This window comes from Lacerta agilis, chromosome 6 (genome assembly GCF_009819535.1).
Source record: "Lacerta agilis isolate rLacAgi1 chromosome 6, rLacAgi1.pri, whole genome shotgun sequence".
Lineage (NCBI taxonomy): Eukaryota > Metazoa > Chordata > Lepidosauria > Squamata > Lacertidae > Lacerta > Lacerta agilis.
Window position 1 is genome coordinate 38,971,330 of NC_046317.1, and position 21,954 is coordinate 38,993,283.

Genomic DNA, 21,954 nt, shown 5'->3' on the forward strand with positions numbered 1-21,954 from the left:
GTTGGACCACCCAGCAATGTAGTTACCACTTCAAAACATTGCAGTCAGTGGGCAAGCAGCAAATTAATATGTATGGCTTCCAAGCACTGTGTGTGTGTGTGTGTGTGTGTGTGTGTGAGAGAGAGAGAGAGAGAGAGAGAGAGAGAGAGAGAGAGAGATCACATCTAGCAGTCTACATGTCCGTTTCATGCTGCTTCCATAACAGGAATTTCAGTGAATGTGCAGCATCTAAATAGAAGGATTCCTCCTGCTCACTAGAGGAAGGTCTCATCCTCTACAAGAGGGGCAGCCGCTAGCACTACCTCCCCCTTGTTCTGTATTGTTATCTGGCATGTATATCTGTGTTTTGCATAGTAGCATAAGCCAGAGATGGAGCCCTGCCCTGCCCTTCAGAATTCCCAGTCAAAATTTAGATGAGCAAAGGGGAAGGCCTAGGAAAGCTGCCTGCCTCCTTTAGTTGAATACGTCCATACAAGAGGACCTATAATGCTCCTGCGTTTCACTCCAGATGAGTTAGTTCTACCAGTAGTACTTCATTACATATAGTGGCGCCTTGAAATGAAACACAGTAAGACTGTAAACTGGCTCTGTATTTCTCATTATATAAATTTGAAATTTTATTTTTTTTTAAAAAAAAAATGTGTGTTCTGCCACATACTGCTTAGACTGTTTTATTATTATTAAACTCTCCTTTACCCCCCAGTTTGGGGAAATGGGAGTGATTATGTCCTGATAAATTAGTCTTTAGCATATTCTAGCTCTCCTGATTTATTGAAGCCAATTACGTTGCTTTATAGTTTTCATAAGCCCACATCTCTTTCATATCTCATTTCCTCAGCTTCCGCAACATTTAGCATTTTGGTCTTGTTCTTGCCTCGCTCTAACGCTGTGATTTCTCTCTTTCTCCGCCCCCCCTCCCCGTTTCCCTCCCAACCGCCCAGTATTCTCCCAGCATGACGATGAGTGTGTGATTTCCCTCCTCCCTCACCCCGCATCCTCTTCTCCAGGATAAAGAAAAAGTCGGCTGCCATTTGGAGGATCTCAAGAAATTATGCAAGAAGAGAATCTAGGTGTGTTTGGCAGGGAGACATGCAGAGAGCCAGGGGGAGACCCACCCCTGATTTTTAGTTTCATGCAATAAAAAGGCTGAACTTTTTATTCCATAAAACAATGAAGGACAAATCTTTAAAATATTTCAAGACATGACAAGATCCTTCTGCAGAAGAAGGGTTTATTCTATGTACATGACACTTTTTTGTTGATTTTTTTTTTGAAACAAAACAAAAGCCTCTAGCACCCGATTTCCAACCTCCTTTGCTTGATTATTCTTTTAAACCTGTTGTATGTTTGTGCTGTGCTACGCAAGGAAGCTAGTCTAGATATGAAATCTCATGTTGTCTCTGTAGCCATTTTAAAATAATTAATAAAACTGGAGAGTTTGGTTTTTTTATATATATATATAAATTGGTGGGTTTTGTTCAGAAGACCACTTCCTCCCTCTCCCCACCCCCCACCCCCAACTTCTTTTTGTTTTGGTTGGTTTTTGTTCCCCCCCGCATTTGATGTTTTGCAGCACAAAACATTCTCCAGCAAGGAAGATCCAAGTGGAACAGATTTCTTCTGCCTCATTCTCAGTTGCGTAATGCAGCTTGGCCCCTTGTAGGATCACATCCTCCAAAAACTTTTAATTGTGATCTTGGTATCTGTGACTGTGGCATGCACTGTATTAGCCCCCACCCTCCCTTGTCCTTCTCCCCAAATTACAAAGAAATGTTATTAACTCCCCTTTTGCAAAACTCTTAAAGGTGTCAAAAATTCCTGGGGGGGTGGGGTGGGTGGGTAGGTGGGGTTAGGGTACATGGCATTTTATTTTTTATTTTGGGGAGGTGTTGGTCCACCAGAATTGAAAGGGAAAGGGGTTAAAAACTTGACCTGGGACACGAAAACTGTGAGCGCAAACTTCTTAACATTTGTTTTTTGTTTTAATGAAATGATGTGATCTTATTAGGGTTTCACTGTATATGCTCTGAAACTGGATGGAGATATTTTTAAGTAATTATTGTTGTTAAAATGTATACTTGCTATTCTGTAGGCTCTCTCTCTCTCTCTCTCTGTAATTAAAAGCAAAATTAAAAAAAAAAAAACCCTTACCTTCTCATGGTAGAGGTGACTACAGAAAAGCATACAATGTATAGTGAAACTCGCAAGTCTTGGGATCTCTGTACATTACACTCCCTTGTAGCTGGTCTTTGTTTTATATAAAAAGAAGAAAAAAAACTTCACTTCTGATCTATGTATTTCATATTATGTAAAATATTATCTTCCCCTGGATTTACCTACCTTTGTGCGGATTCTTGAGAACATTGTATCTTGTTTCAGTGTTTTTTCTTACCTTGTAGTCTGGTTCTAAAATTAAGCGAGGGAAAAGAAAAGTAATTATTATACATTGTAGTTTGTGTACGATATTTGTTGATAATGTTTTATTAAAGGGATGTCTTTTTTCCGCACCCCTTAACGAAATGTTTTTTTTTGTTTGGTTTTTTTTTGGGGGGGGAACATTGGCTTTTTATTATTCTGACTGAAAACAAAAACTATGTGAATTGACAAACTTTTTTAGTAGTACGATGACTTTTTTTAATGTTTGCCTTTTTCTTAGGCATTTTAATTGTGTTTTCTCTGTAGAAATATGATGGGGGGTTGGGTTGACAAATGGTTGGTCTCTCAGTCAAGAAAATATTTAAAAGCGGGGTGGCGGGGGGGGGGAATAAACCGGCAAACCAATTTGTCCCATTGCTAATGCAGCACCCTTTCTATTTTTTTTAAAGGATAACTGACAGGTTTCATTGTATTAAAGTGATAGCTAAATTATTGTCTTCATTGGTTCAGGGTGGTTTTTAAAAGATGAATCAAGACCCTCTCCTCTCCCTCCCCCCCCCAATGCTGTAATAAATATAAACATTTGATTTCAGTCCCTTGCTGTTTGTTACTGTCGTAGCAGCTGTCTTCTGACTTTCGTGCCTACAGTGATTCCAGAAGAGATGGCTTGGGGTGTAGTCTATGGTCATCGGCTGCATTTGTTATTCTGAAGACACAGCTAACTGCTTGTCACAAAGGTTATAGGTGTGTTGGATTCCGGGCTCCTGCCGCCACATTCGTTTTTAAGACATTATCCTGTTCAGTCAATATTGAAAATGCATAGGAAAAGTAGCTCGAGAACTCTATACTATCAGACAATGGAGGAACAGCAAATCCAGCCCTACTATTAGACAGAGTGAGACAGATCTTTGGGGGCAGCAGCTCTCCAAGCTGTTTCCTTCTGTTGGAAGTAACCCAAACTCCTGTCCTCGAGAGAAGGACACTGTCCCATTGGCAGTGTTGAGAATAACGTTCAGCTGCTTGTGAACGTGGAGTGGAGTGCTTGTTTGTGTGTGCCAACTTGGCCTTTGCTTTAGGCAGAAAAAAAGGCCATCCAAGATGGTGGCAGCTGTTCTAAAGCTCCTAGAAATAAGGGTTATAAGCAGACCTCCAGAAAAACTACTGTGTCTTTTTAAAACAGCAAAAGTCCTCAGTCGTCCTTCCTGCTAGCTGCTCACAAGAAGCAGAAAATGAACCCGCAGTGGTGTTGAGTTTGACACTGTTCGCCTGAAAAAGCTTGTGCTATTGTGATCTGTGAGCTATGGCTGTACCCATGTGATTGTCAGTGGAGGAAGCCTGGATTACTGCCTTCAGGGTGGCATTGTCATACTTGTGGAAGAAGTTGCTATCTAAGGGTGGTGTTGTGACCTACTTTTGCTCACCTCTGGGAGCTTTGGACTTCTCCAACGACACAGCTCCTTTCTCCACGGCAAGCCATTCCTGAAAGAGTGTTTCACTAAGCTGCTTGTGAAATGAAGGAAAATATATCAGCTCTTTGGGATTGCCTGTGGTATAGTTCTGCGAATCCTGGCCCAGGTATTTCTGTGCAGGATATTGTTTCAGCTATACAAGTTGCAAATATATGCAGGGAAGGTGCCAGTCCTGCCTAGCCATACCTAATTATGTTGGTAGTTACTTTGTAGCACATGGGAAACCCAACAGAAGAAGAAAACACTCTTCCAGTTCACAAGAGCTCCACAACCTGGTCAGTTGAAGCTATTTTTTGCATAGGTGACTGGCTGTTTAGTCGCTCCCAGGCCTCCGCAGGGGAGATTGGGAAGAGGTCCCTCTAGCTATATGTGGGGTGGGGGACCCCAAGGGCTGCATCCTCTTCTGGGTCACCTTCCAAGGGGCCACGTGGTAATGGTGGGTGGAGCCAGAGGAAAAAGTAGGTGAAGCAATGGGTGTGAACCTTTGTATACTGAGCTAGTTTCTACACATGCTCACACACAATTCAGAAGAAGTGTGCATGCACACGAAAGCTCATACGTTAGTTGGTCTCTAAGATGCTACTGGAAGGAATTTTTTTATTTTTTATTTTGTTTTTACACAATTCTCTATCCTCCATCAAAGCGAGCAAGAGATATGATCACTCAAAAGAGGATGTGAAGAAAGGCCAGCTGCTGCTGCTGTGCTTACTGGTTGGTGCTGAGGAGCAGATCCACCTCTGTAGTGGGTTACCCCCACAGCAATTACTTCTCAGCTCGCTGCTCTCTGGTGTGGAGAAACATTACGGAGATGAAGAGTAATTTTTGCAGCAGTGGTCTCTGCTACTCGTCTCATCGGGTGAGGAGGAAGTCCTCGTGCCGTTATAGTATGAGCACATCCAACAGCTGCTGGCCATCTGAGAACGCCGACCTTGGATGGTCCACATCAGGATTAGTTGGATAAGTAAACACAGCACCTGCCGTTCAAGCAACTTAGTGGTGTGGTTGTACAAAACTTGGTGCACTTTTGTAATCTTGTTTTGAAAGCAGTGTTGATCTTCCCAGTTGCAGTTCAGAGCTCTGTCATGCAACTGGCAGAGTGGGAAATGGCCCAGTGCATGTAACAAAAACCTGGGCAATGCCGTGCAGCACTAGAATCCATCTTAAGCAGCAGCTGCTAGTCATAGAATCTTAAAAGTTGGAAGGGACCCCAAGGGTCATCTAGTCCACTTCCCCGCAATGCAGGAATCTCAGCTAAAGCATCCATGACAGATGTCCATTCAACCTCTGCTTTAAAACCTGCAAGGAAGGAGAGTCCACCACCTCTCGTGCAAGTCTATTCCACTGCCTAACAGCTCTTGCTGTCAGAAAGTTTTTCCTGCCTGCTGTTTACTTAGAATCTCCTTTCCTTTAACTTGAATCCATTGGTTCGAGTCCTACCCTCCAGAGCAGGAGAAAACATGCTTCCCCTTCCACGTGACAGCCCTTAAGATATTTGAAGATGGCTATCATATCTCCTCTCTTCCAGAATAAACATACCTAGCTCCTTCAAGCGCTCCTCATAAGGCTTGGTTTCCAGGTCCTTTATCATCTTGGTTGCCCTCCTCTGCACATGTTGCAGCTTGTCAACATCCTCCTTAAATTGTGGTGCTCAGAATTGGACACAGTATTCCAGGTGTGGCCTGACCAAGGCATAATAGAGTGGGACTATTACTTCCCTTGATGTGGAACTATACAGGTGAAACTCGGAAATTTAGAATATCGTGGAAAAGTCCATTTATGTAAGCAATTGTCTTCATTAGCTACTGGAGTTTAATATATGAGATAGACTCATGACATGCAAAACGAGATATGTCAAGCCTTTATTTGTTATAATTGATGATTATGGCGTCCAGCTAATGAAAACCCCAAAGTTGAGATTGTTAATTTGGGGTTCTCATCATCTGTACGCCATAATCATCACAATTATAACAAATAAAGGCTTGACATAGCTTGCTTTGCATGTCATGAGTCTATCTCATATATTGTTGTTGTTCAGTCGTGTCCGACTCTTCGTGACCCCATGGACCAGAGCACACCAGGCACCCCTATCCTCCACTGCCTCCCGCAGTTTGGCCAAACTCAGTCGCTTCGAGAACACTGTCCAACCATCTCATCCTCTGTTGTCCCCTTCTCCTTGTGCTCTCCATCTTTCCCAACATCAGGGTCTTTTCTAGGGAGTCTAGGGAGTCTTCTCTTCTCATGAGGTGGCCAACGTATTGGAGCCTCAACTTCAGGATCTGTCCTTCCAGTGAGCACTCGGCTGATTTCTTTAAGGATGGATAAGTTTGATCTATTTGCAGTCCAAGGGACTCTCAAGAGTCTCCTCCAGCACCATAATTCAAAAGCATCAATTCTTCGGCGATCAGCCTTCTTTAAGGTCCAGCTCTCACTTCCATACATTACTACTGGGAAAACCATAGCTTTAACTATACAGACCTTTGTCGGCAAGGTGATGTCTCTGCTTTTTAAGATGCTGTCTAGGTTTGTCATTGCTTTCCTCCCAAGAAGCAGGCGTCTTTTAATTTCGTGACTGCTGTCACCATCTGCAGTGATCATGGAGCCCAAGAAAGTAAAATCCCTCACTGCCTCCATTTCTTCCCCTTCTATTTTCCAGGAGGTGATAGGACCAGTGGCCATGATCTTAGTTTTTTTGATGTTGAGCTTCAGACCATATTTTGCGCTCTCCTCTTTCACCCTCATTAAAAGGTTCTTTAATTCCTCCTCACTTTCTGCCATCAAGGTTGTGTCATCAGCATATCTGAGGTTGTTGATATTTCTTCCAGCAATCTTAATTCCGGTTTTGGATTCATCCAGTCCAGCCTTTCGCATGATGAATTCTGCATATAAGTTAAATAAGCAGGGAGACAATATACAGCCTTGTCGTACTCCTTTCCCAATTTTGAACCAATCAGTTGTTCCTTATCCAGTTCTAACTGTAGCTTCATGTCCCACAAAGAATCTCATATATTAGTTTCACCTTTTAAGTTGAATTACTGAAAGAAATGAACCTTTCCACGATATTCTAATTTTCCGAGTTTCACCTGTACTTCTGTTGATGCAGCCTAGAATAGCATTAGCTTTTTTGCTGCTGCATCACACTGTTGACTCATGTTAAGCTTGTGGTCTACCAAGACCCCTAGATCCTTTTCGCATGTACTGCTAGTAAGTGAGGTGTCCCCCATCCTATATTTGTCTGGTTCTTCCTGCCTAAGTGCAGCCATCTGATTAAAAGCAGAAAAGGCCAGCAACACTGCTTCCTCCCTTCTGGTTCTCTAGCATAAGAACTCCCAGAATGGTCTGACTTCTCCAAAGTATTTTTCTTTTCTTTACACAGAGAGCGATACTGGGAGGAATTCAAAATGCTGCTGATTGCTCTTGTCAGCTCAGCTCAAAGCATTTTTGCTTGCCTGGTAGAACAATCTCCTGCATGCTGTTCTGGGGGCATATGGGGGAGCAGCCCCATTGTACTAGCAGTAGACCTTGCATGGGCTTCTGCTAGCAAGACCCGTTAGTTGAATCCATGTGTTACCTTTTCACATCTAAACAACACGGCACTTGGACTCAGCAACACTTAAATCCTGATTCATCCCAGGGACAGGGAGCAAGGCAGTTGATGACTACTCATGCAATAGAGTTACAGCTTCTCTTGGGGCCAGCATTTCAAGCTGTATGGAGTGCCTTCTTTTAAAATGTACCAAAATATTGCACTAAGCTCTGTTTCGCAAAATTTGTTCATACATAATTTATTCTGATCCTATTAGGGATCAGAGAGGGACAAGGGCATTGCAAGCTCTGGGCAGTATCTGACTACCTTGCTTGCTTGCACAACAATAGTCGTCGTCCCCCTTCACCCTCTCCCCACATCCTCCCTATATCTGTTCTGAGGCATGTGGAGAAAGGGATGGGGGAAGTTCTACTGCGCAAGCGAATACCACATTGTGGTGGCGGCCTGCTGTAGTTCTCTGCTTGTAAGATTTAAACAGGCATTGCCTGAGGACTATCAAGCCTATCTTTTTAACTACATGAGCTAAAAGTGCCAAAAGACTGACATTTTCTGAATGCTAAATACGATGCCTACTTCTGCATCCTATGGTTTGTTGTGATAAAACTTGATAATCACTGAACGCGTTATCTAGGCATGCCACATGCATGAAGCCACTTTGTACATCCGTGGCATAATCCAGGGGGTCTCAAACTTCCTTCCCCCATAGCCCACTTGAGGTGTTTGAAAATTACCACGCCCCCCCCCTCTCAAAATGGTGGTGCGAGGGCAGTGCCAGTCATAAAAATGGAGACTGGTGGCCTTGGTATAATCAGCCAGCAATTACTGACATCATTTTCAGCTAAGAACTAATCTAGCATTGGCTACTTTGCCACCGTGTTTTCCTTGTGGCAAGGAGTTCCATAGCTCTTGTCTTGCTCTGGAGCTATTAACAGCCTCTCCATTTTAGTCAGAATCTGCTGATCCAAAGGTTCTAAAAGGTCTATCTCATCCCCACATGCATTTCAATGTATTTTTACCCATCTCTCATCCCCTACCCGCCATCTTCCCTTCATGCTCAGCTTTGTACCTTATCCACCCCCCTCAGCTGCCAGGGTTTTTTTCATCCCTCCTCCCTGCATGGCTGATAAAAGTTTGGCATCCAGCAGAATCCTGAGCGACAGATATGTTCTGTCTTCACCTCCCAGGTAGAGGCTATAGGACTAAAGGGAGAACTGCCTGAGACCCTAGATTTGGTAGCTAATGCCTTTCTCCCTATTTCTCTCTAGATATTGGCCTCCACCGAACAATCAGCTTGCTTAAGGCTATTCCTGGGGCATGTTTGCCTATTTAGTACTTTGTGGAAGCCATAGAACTAGGATCCATTTAAACATGGTAGACTTGGTTTTATATAGACACACACATCCATCACAGCAAATTCTGATGGCTACAGGTATTAACCATTTGCTTGTTATACTCCTCTCTTCCTCCAAATAACACAATGGCAGCTTGTCTAAATTTAAGATTAAATAGCAGGATTTAGACTTCCTATTTGTTCTGGTAACTGGAAGTGGTACCGGTATATTTTTATGAGCTGGACAATCCATCAAATATCTGTTGATCTGTTACAGAAGACAGGCTTCCAATTATCACATTACTGAAGATATGTTGTTGTCGCCCCACAGCAGAAATGAAATGAAATGTATTAATCCAACTGTTTCTTCAAAGTCCCCCCTTTAAGAGAGCCAGATGACTTTAAATGGTTGGGTCTTCTGGCTTTAGTAGTAGTTGTTGTTGTTGTTTATTCTTTATATCCCAACCATCTGGCTTGGTAGCCACAAATGTTCTCCCCTATGGTGGAAGCATTGTGGGGAGTTACAACTTAATATTCATTAGGATTATTAACCATAGGATCACGTGCTTTGCTGACTTGCACTTTGACACTGTTTGTCCAGCCTTAAGCAATGGTTTGCTTAAAACTGGGCACCCGCAGACTATAGAAATGACCCAAGAGATGTGATGTACTGTTCCCCACAGCTGCTTTTTATTCTTAAAGCTGCTGACAGGCCCTAAGCCTTGCCTCAACCCTTGGACTACTTGCAAAGGCTAAATGCACTTGCAGGTGTTTTCAGTGAACCCCCAAGGCAGCTCTCTGATTCCTTTCTCTTAATCTCTTAATCCAGGACCACCGGTTCAGTGGCCCTAGGGGAGCCACTCATTGGTTCTGCTGCTCTCTTGCACTTTCATTTGTACGCAACATCTCCTTTGTACCAGCCAGCGTGCAGCTGTTGGAATTGCCACCGGCCAGCTGTTCAGCAGGGTCCCTATGGCCAATCCTGCATCTTGCCAGCGCTCTTGTAGCTGTTGCTTTCCTTGCTTCCTTCTGTAATAGTTTGGGGCGAGGTTGTTTAAGTCATTAACAAACAAAGAGAATGGATTTAAAGTTATCCCAATTCCCCACCTCTACCCCACCGTGGTAAAAGCTATACACTTCAAACTTTTTTTTAAAAAGTGTCATCAGAAATCTGACTTTAGATTCCTTCCTATGATATAAATTGCAGATTTTTTTAATGTAATGTTTTGCTGTGAAACTGGGAATTTTGTTTAGATCCGTTTTTGCAGTGAAGGTGTTTGCTGGGTTTTAGAATACTTTAGCTAAAGCATTAGAAGTTTATAGTATAAAAACCTGCTGGTTTATGGTTCTAGAGCATACAAAATAACAAACATTACTTGGTCATAACACTGGCTGCAATTTAAGGTAACTATTCTGATGTGTGGGTGGTGGTGGTGGGGGAATGATACATCGTGAGTGTCTATTATTTGTGCATGCTAATTCTATTTCAGAACATCCAGGGGGATCATTGTCCTCAGTCTAGCGCTGGACTACAAATGGTAGGTGGCAAGCGCCTGTCCCAAGCTGGCCTTAGATGAGATAAAAACGAAATGCCAATTGTGCAATGAGTTCGTTTCCCCTTTTCCTTTTTCCCTGTTAGGGAGTACAGGAAGAATGTGTGCAACTGAAGTCTAAGATTGAGTTGTTTGTGGGCACATGCAAACCCCTGGTAGAGCTATTAGCATAGCCTGCAGAGTTTGATTTCATACTAGCTTCACATCAAGGGAACATGCTGTTTTAAGAAACAATTCTCCCCTTGAACAGCATACAGGCTTCATCATGCACTGTGTTTTATCTGAGCCATGCATACCTGTTGAAACAGTTCAGACAAAGAGATCAACGAGTGGGAGCAACTTCAAAAGCCTATCACAAACACTCTGGCAGGTCCCTGGGGCCTAGCCTTAGAATTGTCACCGTAGTATAGAAACTGTAGGAGGAGAGAGCATTTGTCTGTGCTCATAACAGAGGGAAACAAGAGGGTGGAAAGGCGTGTTGAGAATACAGATTGTTCCTGGTGGTTTTGTTGATGCGCTTTCTTTTCATATCTAAGAGACACAAACCGCTCAGCCAGGTCTCCCTGTATAGCACTAGGCCTTGTGTAGCCATTGTCTGATGGCTTGCTCACTGTGGCTGAGGAGCTGCCGAGTGCTACCATCGTGCTGGCTGAAAATCTCTGGTATCGGATAGCTCCCCTGCATCACAAGTCAGTTCTACATCTGTCAAAATCCATCCCGTCCTGAAGTGGCAAAGGGATGCCAGTTTTGAGGGCCTGTGGCGTGTTAAGATGATGTATCCAGCATCACACAGGCAATTGCTGTTGACATCCCTAGCAAGACCTGACAGTAACATGTTGGAAAGCCTCCTGCAGCTAGTATATTATTAGCTACATAAAGATGAGGTGGTAAAATAGATTTTCTCCTCAGTTCTATGCAAATAATAGAATTTCAACCAAACCGAAAATAATTTTCTGTTTCTTGGAGAAGTGCAATTAATATCTAGCAGCTCACAATGTTTCAGTTGGAAATATTTTTTTCTACAACTAGCTTTCCGGTAGAGCAGAATTGCTTTGTCAAAGTTTTGCTGCTTCTTGCTTGACCCTAAGCAAACTGCATATGCAGTAGGGTGGTTCAACCTCTCTTGCTTTATCAACTTAGGGAGCTCTGTCCCTTTTGGGTGCATGCCATTATCTTTTCAAAAGGTTTACATTCTTCTACAGAAAAGATGGGGAGTGTGCCAGCAGATGCAGCACAGTAAAATAGCAACCCCCTACATCCTGTTGTTTCCTCTTACCCCCATAAAAACTTCTCAGAAGCTGATTGGTCCCCTCTTTCCCAGTGACCAACCAGAAGCCTCTGGCTAGACCCTAAGCATATGAAGGCAGTCCTCTCTACTGTTGTTACTCTCTAGCAACTGGTCCTTGGAGGCATTTGAACCTAGAGCAGAGCTTTTCAAACTCTGTCTCACAACACATTAGTGTGTCAGCTGCAGTGTGTAGGTGTGTAGCGTGAATGCTCCCTGCACTCCCCATGGGGCTGGAAAGGGGTTAGCAGCAGTTTAACCTCTGGTTTGCCAGCACAACTGAATTACTGTACTCGCAAAATGATGCATGTCTACAATGTTTGTCACCAACAATAAAAGTTTGGAAAGCTCTGACCTAGAGATTGCCTATGGCCATCATCATCACTAGTAATTGTTCAGAGTTATTCTACAGAGGTCTGTCTAATCTTTTAAAGCCATCTAAGTTAGTGCTTGTTGCATATTGTCAACAAATTCCAGAAGTTATTCTTTATGAGAAGAACGTTCCTTTTGTCTGTCCTGGACCAACTGCTCTTTGCTGAATCCCAACAAGCAGGAAACTATCCACTTTCTCCCCACCAAGCACAAATTATACCCCTCCCATATCTGAAGTGTTCATGCACACGAAAGCTCATACCAAAAACAAACTTAGTTGGTCTCTAAGGTGCTACTGGAAGGATTTTTTGATTTTATATTTTGTTTTTACCAGTTGACCTGGCCCAGATGATAAGCTAACTACCATATTTTTCGCTTCATAGGGCGCACCAGACCATAGGGCGCACCTCGTTTTTAGAGGAGGAAACAAGAAAAAAATATTTTTCTGGTTTTCCTCCTCTAAAAGTCCTGTCTTTTTGAGGATCAGCTGAAAGTTTTGCAGCTTTTTTTGCAAAGGGAAAAGCCCTGGGGGTTTTTTTGAAGATCAGCTAAAAGTTTTGCAGCTTTTTTTGCACAGGGGGAAAAGGAAAGCTCCTTTTGCAAAGGGGGAAAAGCAAAGAGGAAAAGGCCCGTTTTTATGGGGTTCAACTCACATTTCTGAAAAATCTTAAGGAAAGGGAGCCTTTTCTATAGTTTCCAGACCGATAATCTAATCAGCCAGTCACATGTCGCTGGGGAAACAAGCAACCTCCCTCTGCAGCACATTCAACAATGGAGGCCTGTGCAAGGGGGCAGGGCTGAAAGGGAGCAGGACTCTTATCTCTCTCCCTGATCTCTTGCTGATCAGCTGCTGAGCGGTTCCTTTCAAAAAACCCTTTTCTCTTTGTAAAATAAAAAGCATGATCCTCTTTTGGCCCCTGGGCAATTCAGTTCCAGGGACCACAATTCGCTCCATAAGACGCACATATATTTCCCCTTACTTTTTAGGAGGGAAAAAGTGCGTCTTATGGAGCAAAAAATACGGTAACTTCCAAGCTGCCCCCTTTTCACCCCGTTAGTGAGTGCGCATCTGCAGAGAGAAGCAGAGCGCGCATCCGAAGGCAACTCTGCGGTGAACCATAAGTCCTTCACCCACTTGTTTTTCCAGCAACCCAAATAGCTTTGGTCAGTTTCCTGCTTCTGATGAATTTTAGAGATTTAAAAAAAAAAAAAACAACTTTGTTTCACTTAACTTATTGTCAAGTTAGATTCCTTTTCTAAAGGAAGCTTGCTTTTTTCCCCTTTACAACTTCCTGAATGTATCAACGGCACAGACATAATAATATACACCATACTACTATTGGTATACATTCTAGCTGTCTGTATCATTAAGGTCTAAATGAACCTTCAAAACATTTGACAGATTTGATCTTCTTAAATCTCAACTAGTCCTCTCATTGTTTAGAATTCTTCCTCTGCAACTAAGACACTATATACTTGTTTGGAATAACAACTTTCAACTTGGCTGTTTGAAGCCCTAGAATGTCACCTACTACCTAATGACTGAAGAAATGCAACTGAAGATGTTTCGTAAAAATGCATTACTTGATTGCTGCCACCCCAGAACTTGTATTAATATTGTCACTCCACCTAAGTTGGTCTTTTTTTTTGGGGGGGGGTTGAGCTGCTATGAGGATGAAAGACAGGATTATGGCCCAAGTATAGTTAGCCTTAAGTGCAGAACTAGGTTTTGCTTTCCATTCTTTCTTTGTAAAAGTAGAACACTGGCACTTAATGATTCAGAATGAACGCCGATATTAAGGTGTTAAATGTTTTAACAGCAGATTGAAACAATATTATTTACATGTGACTTTTATATATAAAGAAACTTTATTTTTTTAAAAAAAATTAAATACTCTCTAACCCTTAACTGCATAGTAAGCATATGCATTACAGGAGGAAACGAAGGCAGAGCTCTGCTCACACGACACCATGCAAGTACAATGCCAGTAACTTCTTGAATGTATCTGGTTGATAGCCATGTATTCCAGCTGGAATCTGTAGGGGGGAAATTTTGGATTTTCAATGTCTGTCATACACATTAATACAGCAATACATTTCACTGTGCTCAAATACCATCTTAAGTTTATTCTCATCCTGTCCCCTGAAACAAAGGAAAGGAAGCAATTTCTTGAAGAGGATATAAAAAGGATTCAAACAACTTAAGGTTTTGTGTTTGTTTACTTTTGGATATCCTGAAGAGATGTTGTCAGAACCAGGCTCTAATCAGCCAATATGTAACTGAGTGTGGCATCATCGTTAAGGCATCTGTGCATGCCTGTTACGATGTTACATGTACTTTTACAATGATACACACTGGTCATTTCTGCAATGCACATGGGTGCTGGGCATGAAGCACCTAGCTGCTATTGAGAGTCTAACTTAGAGAATTAATATGTTGCCTCTGAACGGTTCAGGTTCTTTTATTCTCCAAGCTTTTCTGTCTAAACTAGTTCCTGTGGCAGCAAGTCATTCTACCTTCATCAACATACCTGGACAACTTTCTTCTTGATTACTGGACGACTCCTGAAATCCTCATACAGAAGATGATCTGCATCCATCCAGGCCAGGTTTTTAACACCATTGCTAGAGTCTAGATCTGTTGTATTCAACTGGAACACCAGGAAATGGAAGCATTGGCCATCTGTAGCCACAGTCTGCACAACAATGGGGTTCTCCAGGACCATGGGCTCATCCTGGAAATCGGCATGAGAGGGAAGTGTGAAATAAGAAGCCATAGGATAAGCTCCGTTGGTCAAGAGAAATGCTGTACAGTATTCAAAACAAGAATACTGCCTATTTTATAACTGGATGAAACCGTGAATGGGTTCAATTCTTAATTTGTTAATGAAATAAAGATAAAAAGGCACACAGTGTGGCTGTATCAGAGGTAGTTAACTTGTGGCCCTCCAGGTGCAGTTGCACTGCAATTCCCATCATCCTTACCAGTGGAGTCCAACCACCCTTGAAAGGCCACAGATTCCCCATCCCTGATTTACTCTTAAGCTTTGCCACCCAAATGTACTTGAAAACATGTAAAGTTGTCTGTCCACATGTGGATAACTGGGGATAGAAGGTAGCACAGGAAAGGGTCACGATGGATGGTAGAAAGATGTTAGACAGTAGTGCAAACATCTGGCCGGGAAAACATTTTGAGTTGATAAGACAGGCTAGCAGGACAGAGAACTACAATTATGTCTGGTTTTAGTTTGGGCAAAGAAGTGGCACCTGGAATTCAACCAAGGCTTTTCAGCTAGATTCCTGGATTACAATGACCATACAATTTTGCAACAATAATTTGTTTTCCTACATCATAGTCCCCAACAATCCCACACTTCCTGTCCACAGCAGAAATGCAAAGTGCTGGCTTGGGGGGGGGGGGGTTTAATGCAACTTATGGATCACAATAGCACTGCCAAAACACCAACTCAGAAACACACCAAGCTTCCATGTGGATTTGCCCATGGAAGGTTAGAAAGCAAAGCACAGAAGGAGCTTCAGCAAACTTTTACCTCTAAGTTAGGAACACCGGCTAGCATGGTGATCTTTAATGGAATGACTGGATGAATGGAAACAACTAACTGCCATCTAATTTGGACAGCATATGCCATAGTTTTTCTACAAAAATCTTAATACTCACCCCATATAGCTCCTTTGCTTTGGCCAGAGCATTCCCAAAAGCAAACATTATCATTTTCGCCTGAAGCTGTGGTGGCCTCATTTTATGTCTTTTATGTCTTTTGTCACACTGAGCAATGTACACAGTGTGAGGGAAAGGATATGGGTACCCTTCTCGGAAACCTAAAGCAGAAATCAGGTGATAGTTAGAACTATTTCACAACTCGTTGTTCAAGAAGAAGACAATTTCTAAAGTGCAATTAAGAAACCTGATGTTTTAGTGCATTCACTCAACTGTTAGACTTCAGCCCTCTATTCTCACATATGCCATCTGATACAATCTCATCCATAACAATTTAACTTCTGTGAAAATGATTTTTTCCCTTAATCATCCAAGCTCTAGGAAATTCACCTGTATCATTTTTTATGTAATATGCATTAACTTCTCGAAGGTCAATTGTAGGCAAAACAGGGTAGAAGGTTTCTAGAATGTGGTTTTCAGTGGCTAATATCTCATCTTTGGAGGCTATAGGCTGTAGAAGGTTCGTTGCATTCAAAATCTTCCCGTGGATACCACGAACCTGAAGTAGAATAGATTCTGTAAAGGAAAACAGTAGACTGTAAATAGATCCTTCCTCACTAGAACTATGCTGAAGCTATCAGCTGACCCATAAAAATACCATTCCGAGAATGCTCTTGTAATCAATCCACTAGCACAGGAGGAAATCTCCTTTTCTGTTTGGACAGCAAGTGCTAGTTCTGATTGAGTGATTGTGGATACTTCCCATATACTTACTTGGTTCCAAGACTACAACAGTAAGCTCCGCTATCAATTTCCAGAAAATGTAGTGGCACACCCTTGGCTAGGAAAGGAACCTAGGCTAGTGTGGATGTCAATGAAACAAGGTCTATTTTCTATAAAGGGTTTCTGCCCTCCAAGACTGAGAGCAAGTGGAATCAGTCACTGCAGGGACTGGGTAGATGGTCAGCAGATCAAGCTAAAGAAATCACCAATTGGTTCATGGCCAAAATCAAGGTCATATTCTTCGATCAAGCTCTATTATTTTCAGGAACATGTGTCCCAAATGCTTTGAGAACATAAACTACCAATAGTATTTTACAGAAATGTCCTGTTAAAGATTCAGCATTTTATATCAAATGTGCACATTCTGCAAGTTTACAGGAAAGAACAGTCCCCTCTAATTTCAGGAGAGCTATAAAAGCTGTTTCGTTACAGCAGCACAGCTCTAACAAATAATGTGACCTGCCAGATGTTGTCAGGACTCCCATCAGTTCCCAACCAGACTGGCCAACAGTGCGGGATGATGGGAATTAGCTCTATGTGATTTTCTCTATCCTAATACTTATTCCCTTTTTGTTAACCTACAGAAAAAGGTTCATGACATAGAAGAGCTTGTGATTTTACCTCAAGGGCACTCTTTCTGATGCTAAGCTGTGGACCTTATAATCTTTTCACAGAACCTTCCTTACAAGTCAAAATAAGTATTTTGTTTATTTGTTAGACTTATCCCACACATTTCCTCCAATCTGGATCCCAAGATGGCTTACAAAAAAGGGTGGATATATAAAAACTACAATCAGAATCCAAATAATAAATAAATAAAAATCATCAATAAAATTACATAAGCTTCAGAGCAAACAGATAATATGCCTTTATTTCTTAATGTTGAGGGCTGACCATATTTCCCCAAGGAGGAGCCACCACTGCCCTGTCCCACCACCCTCCTAGCATCTCACAGGGGTGTAACCATAAGCAGGGCTTCTCCAGCTGACCTTAAGGCAATATGGTGGACAGTACAAGGAGAGGTGTTCTTTTAGACAATTCTACTGGGATAAAGAGACATACCTCGTTCCCATGCAGCTGCCACTCTGTAGTCTTGAGCAAACATTCTTTTACCCAATAAGGGGAATTTGGCTGTCATCGTCCTGCATAAGTGAAGCAAGTCTTCTAAAAGTACAGGGCTTCAGAACAAAACAAAACAAAAAACTAATTTACTGACAGTGCCCAGACCACATGTCCAGGATTTTCATGGACATTAATTTGTAAGTACTGTATTATAGCATTTGCTATTCGCTAAAGGTATGTTCAGGCTCAAATGTGTGTTACACTTCACACTATGTTTCCAACCAGTGTTGAGAATTTGCTATGTATATTTTACACCTGACTATTGGTCACTTGTGACCAAGTGAAGATGCCAGGTGCCATCCTGGTGCCCAGACATCTCCATCATCAGGAGGTGGATGCCTGGGGATCCTTGGATTTGGACTGTTTTCACACATAAGCAACATATCCTGTAGAATTCTACCCATTATATTTTATCTGCACAATCAGAATGAATTTCAGAAACCAAAAAGTTTTATTGAAAAATACAACTTTTGAGCCATCTGGCCCCCAAATGGCAACTAGACATGCCGTTTTGGCAAATGGAACGCTGGTTTAAGGAACCATTTGGTGCCTAGCTTATATATCTGAGTTTCTAACACTGTTCCCAACCACCCACGTGTTGAGCTGGAAGGTCTGCAGCAGGCTCCTACTCACCCTCACTTGCACGTGAGTGGAAATTCCCTGTGCTTCAACACGTTATGGTCAGGGACTAGGGGGAGTGCTATGCACGCAAATACACTGAAGACCATTCATGTGTTCAGCCAAATGCCTTAACACAACTTCAAATTATAGTTAGTTAATTATACATAGGATAGTACACCGGGTATTCATTATTAAGAATGCCAGGAATCAATAATTAAGCCAATCAGCGTTACCGGCAATCAGCTGGAAACAATATTGTGCAAAGGCATAAGAAGAGCTACATTAAAATAGTTCCGTGCAAAAGGTAGCCCAAATTCTATGGCAAGTCTCCTTTTGCATAATTTATTCTACTTCTAGTCATGGGCGATGACTGGAGGTGTGGATGCAGGGGGAGAGAGTTAATGTTTATTATTAGATATTAGAACTTGGGGTCACCCCATTAAATTTATCAGCAGTGGGTTCAAAACAGTAATTCTTACAAGGTGTAATTAATTTATGGAATCCATTGCCATTAAGACCACTAGCCAAATTAATGAAGGCTAGGTTAGGTCTATCAGCAGCTATTGGCATGGCAAGGCAAGCAGGCCAGATCCCTATCTCCCCCACCCCTCCAATCATCAAATTTGACAGGCACGAGCCGTGGCAGCATTTTGAAGCCCCAATGATCCAAAATACCACGCATGGCTCTCTGCATGCACTGGTGATCAGATTTGCTTGCACAGAACCAGTGGTCTTTAAAGGGGTCTCTGCAAGCACCTAAGATCAGCTGCTTGTTGAAACTTAAAAAGAGCCATGCAGGCTTTGCAAGAGCTGCCAATGATGAAAATCAGCAGAGCCTGCAACCCCCTTTTTTGGCACCATCACATCTTTACTGACCAATAGGACAAGTGGGCATAGCTTGGCTAAAAGCCTTGCAGGTCAAATGGAGAGGGTAAACTCGGTCTGCAGGCCAGAAGTCCCCAACCACTGGCTTAAGAAAACCTCCTGATTCATAGCCAATGTACCTCCAAAGCTAGTTGCTGGGGGCGTGGCATTCCCTTTATGCTGAGTTTGTGAGCTTCCCAGAAGCATCTGGTTGGACATTGCACTAGTTGGATTTTGGGTGTGATCTTCTTATGTCCTTAAGTATGGTTAATAACCCTACACTACTGCCCTATGGATTCTGAATGTTTTAGCAGGCATTCCTCAAACTTTCTTAGCCAGTCAGTAGAAACTCATTTTACTGTAAATACATGTCAAGATTCTAAAGTGAATTCCGTACTTATACAGAATCAAAGAACATATCCATAAGCTGTTCTCATTCAGAACCAAGGTGCAGAAGTAATTTTTCTTCAAATCCCTCCTTAACACTTAGATTTTCTATGAAGCCTTTGGCTTTACTGTAACAAACCCAACTGCATGCAACCGAAATCAGCATCCATTCTGCAACTAGAGCGCCTCTTCTGTGCATGTGTGAAGCGCGCAGAATGTTTCTGTGCATGCACGCGCAGCGAAACCCGGAAATAAACACTTGCCGCATTCTTAACTTGAAAAAACGCAACCTGAAGTGGCTATAACCCAAGGTATGACTGTAAAACTGGACAGCACATTTCATTCTTACAGCCCCATAAGTTGACTTTTTAGGGTGTATGAAAAACTAACTGCCTGTATCTCTGTTAGAATCACTGCTCTACAAGGAGCAGGCTGGTACTTCTGCTGTATCTGTCACCACACTGTTTGCTAACTGCCTTATTAAAAGAATAAAATATATAAGCTGTTATGACAATTTCAGAAATGGTCCCAAACAATGGAACAACAAAAAAGGAAACTTGAGCCAAAGACTTACCAATAGGTTTCTTTAGGTACATCCTCCTCACTGCTACCCCAGAAGCGTGCATGATAAATGGCATTCTGGACTCTCTCATCCTGGTTTTCACATTGATTAGCTGGGTCATTGATTATGCTAAGTATTTGCGGAGGTAAACCTTGTGTCAGCTTTGTCTTGGTTAGCCACAATGCTTGCTTTACACCTTCAAGTAAAAAAATATATTACCAGTGAGCATCTTTAGTACTACACCTTGTACTTCAATCACTCTTACACAAGAACAAGGACTTTTCCACCATTCTTCTTAAGATTTGGAGTGGGGGGGGAGAGAAGATATTCTAAAGACAAAATGGAGCAGATGACCAAGACCACCTTATAAATGCTGCATGCATTGCAGTTAATTATTTAACAAAACCTGGACAAGTATAGATAAGTTGGCACAATGTGGCCCAACAAGTTTGTGTCCATTAATTTGCAGTTCCCACCTTCTTATGACTACCACCTTTAACAGTATTTATGCTTTCCAAATGCTTTCCCATCACAGGTCAAGGAGATAAACAACTACCTGACATTCAGAAAATACCTGAAGGCAGCCCTTTTCAGGGAAGTTTTTAACGTGTGATATTTTTGTATCTGATTTTTGTTGGAAGCCGCCCAGAGTGGCTGGGGAAATCCAGCCAGATGGGCGGGGTACAAATAATAAATATTATTATTATTATTATTGGGCTTTTCTTTGCAAATAGTGATTATGATGCTGGGCAAGACAAAGCAAGTAACAAATTTAATAAATAAGATTACATTGGGCCAGCTGTCTGAGAGAAGAACCATGTGACTGTGCTAGCCTCCTAGGCTGTCCATTGTCACCTGCTCTTGCTCTGGAATGGAGTGGAGAAGAGCGCTTCTGGGAAAGGCCTGCTCTTTAGCAAGTGCAAGACAGTCAGCAGCAGCACATCAGGGAGGAGACCGCTGCTCTCCTAGGAAGCCAAAATCACCATAAATGGAGAACTACAGAGCTGTGCCATTAAGAGCAGCACCTTTAAAAACTTGTACACAAGCTCCCTTTCCCCTCACGTGCAGTTGTATGCCTTTTTAAAAATAACAAAATAAAAAAAATTCCTTCCATTAGCACCTTAGAGACCAACTAAGTTTGTTCTTGATATGAGCTTTCGTGTGCATGCACACTTCTTCAGATAACACTTCTCTGTGTTTTTCGTCAGCCACTCGGGAGAGCCTTTTCTAAGCTGCAGGACTGGGTGTCCATGCCATTAATTAACGAGAAGTACTCGAATGCCTGATCTGGATAACCCAAGCTCAGCTTGTCACTTCGCAGGCACCAACCTCTGGCCGGTCTCTTCCTTTCACCGCCCCACTCCCTCCCCTATTTAGGACGCCTGCATCGCCTGCACTCGAGGACTCCCTCAGAGCCCAATCCATCCTGACACGAAACGCACCGAACGTGGCCGGCCTTTCCCGCCCCACTGCCCGCAGGCAGCCCTCACCTTCCAGCATGCGAGTCCGCTGGTGGAAGATGAAGCAGGGCCGCTGCTTGTAAGAGGGCATCTCCTCCACGCGGGGGCCGCCGTCGTGCCAGGGGTCGTGCCACCCGCGCTCCCACTTGGGGTGACGAGGCGCGGCCAGCCAAGGCACGCGGTGCAGCTTCCCCTCGTACGTCACCACGTCGAGTTCGGGAAACTGCTCCCGCACCGGAGGCACTTTGCGTAAGTACCAAGGCAACGGCGCGCCCGGCGGCGGCCCGCGCACCGTCCACGGCGTGCGGGGCAGCGGCTCCGTAGGACGCTTCGGCCCGTAGGTGAATTTGGCGCGGCGCTGCCCGGAGAGCGCCAGGCACTGCGCCCGCTGGGCGGGCAGCCGTACGGCCAGCATCGCTGCCTCCGCTCAACTTCGCCGAGTCCCCCCACAGACACCTCACCGCCCGCTGGCGGCGGCAGCCATTTTCTTTCCGCTTCCGAAGGGCATGCCGGGTAGAGGGGCGGGGCTATGTTGCGATTGACAGCG

General features: G+C 43.1%; 2 protein-coding genes across 6 annotated transcripts in view; one reads left to right on the forward strand and one right to left on the reverse strand.

Moving 5' to 3' along the window:
- The window catches only part of SSBP3 (single stranded DNA binding protein 3), a 172,478-nt gene extending 171,022 nt beyond the window's left edge, over positions 1 to 1,456 (forward strand). For all 5 annotated transcript variants that reach the window (XM_033152058.1, XM_033152055.1, XM_033152054.1 and 2 more), the window contains one exon: positions 942 to 1,456. In XM_033152058.1, coding sequence (XP_033007949.1) covers positions 942 to 971 — 30 coding nt within the window. In that variant the 3' untranslated portion in view covers positions 972 to 1,456. The remainder of the gene's footprint in view (positions 1 to 941) is intronic.
- Positions 1,457 to 13,779: 12,323 nt separating this feature from the next.
- Positions 13,780 to 21,903, reverse strand: MRPL37 (mitochondrial ribosomal protein L37). The gene is made up of 7 exons (XM_033152060.1): positions 21,438 to 21,903; positions 19,960 to 20,143; positions 17,454 to 17,569; positions 15,999 to 16,184; positions 15,609 to 15,769; positions 14,461 to 14,664; positions 13,780 to 13,966 (listed from the first exon to the last, which is right to left on the reverse strand). The coding sequence occupies exons 1-7, from the start codon at positions 21,820 to 21,822 to the stop codon at positions 13,889 to 13,891; spliced, it is 1,314 nt and encodes a 437-aa protein (XP_033007951.1). The 5' UTR covers positions 21,823 to 21,903; the 3' UTR covers positions 13,780 to 13,888.
- Between the last annotated feature and the right edge of the window lie 51 nt (positions 21,904 to 21,954).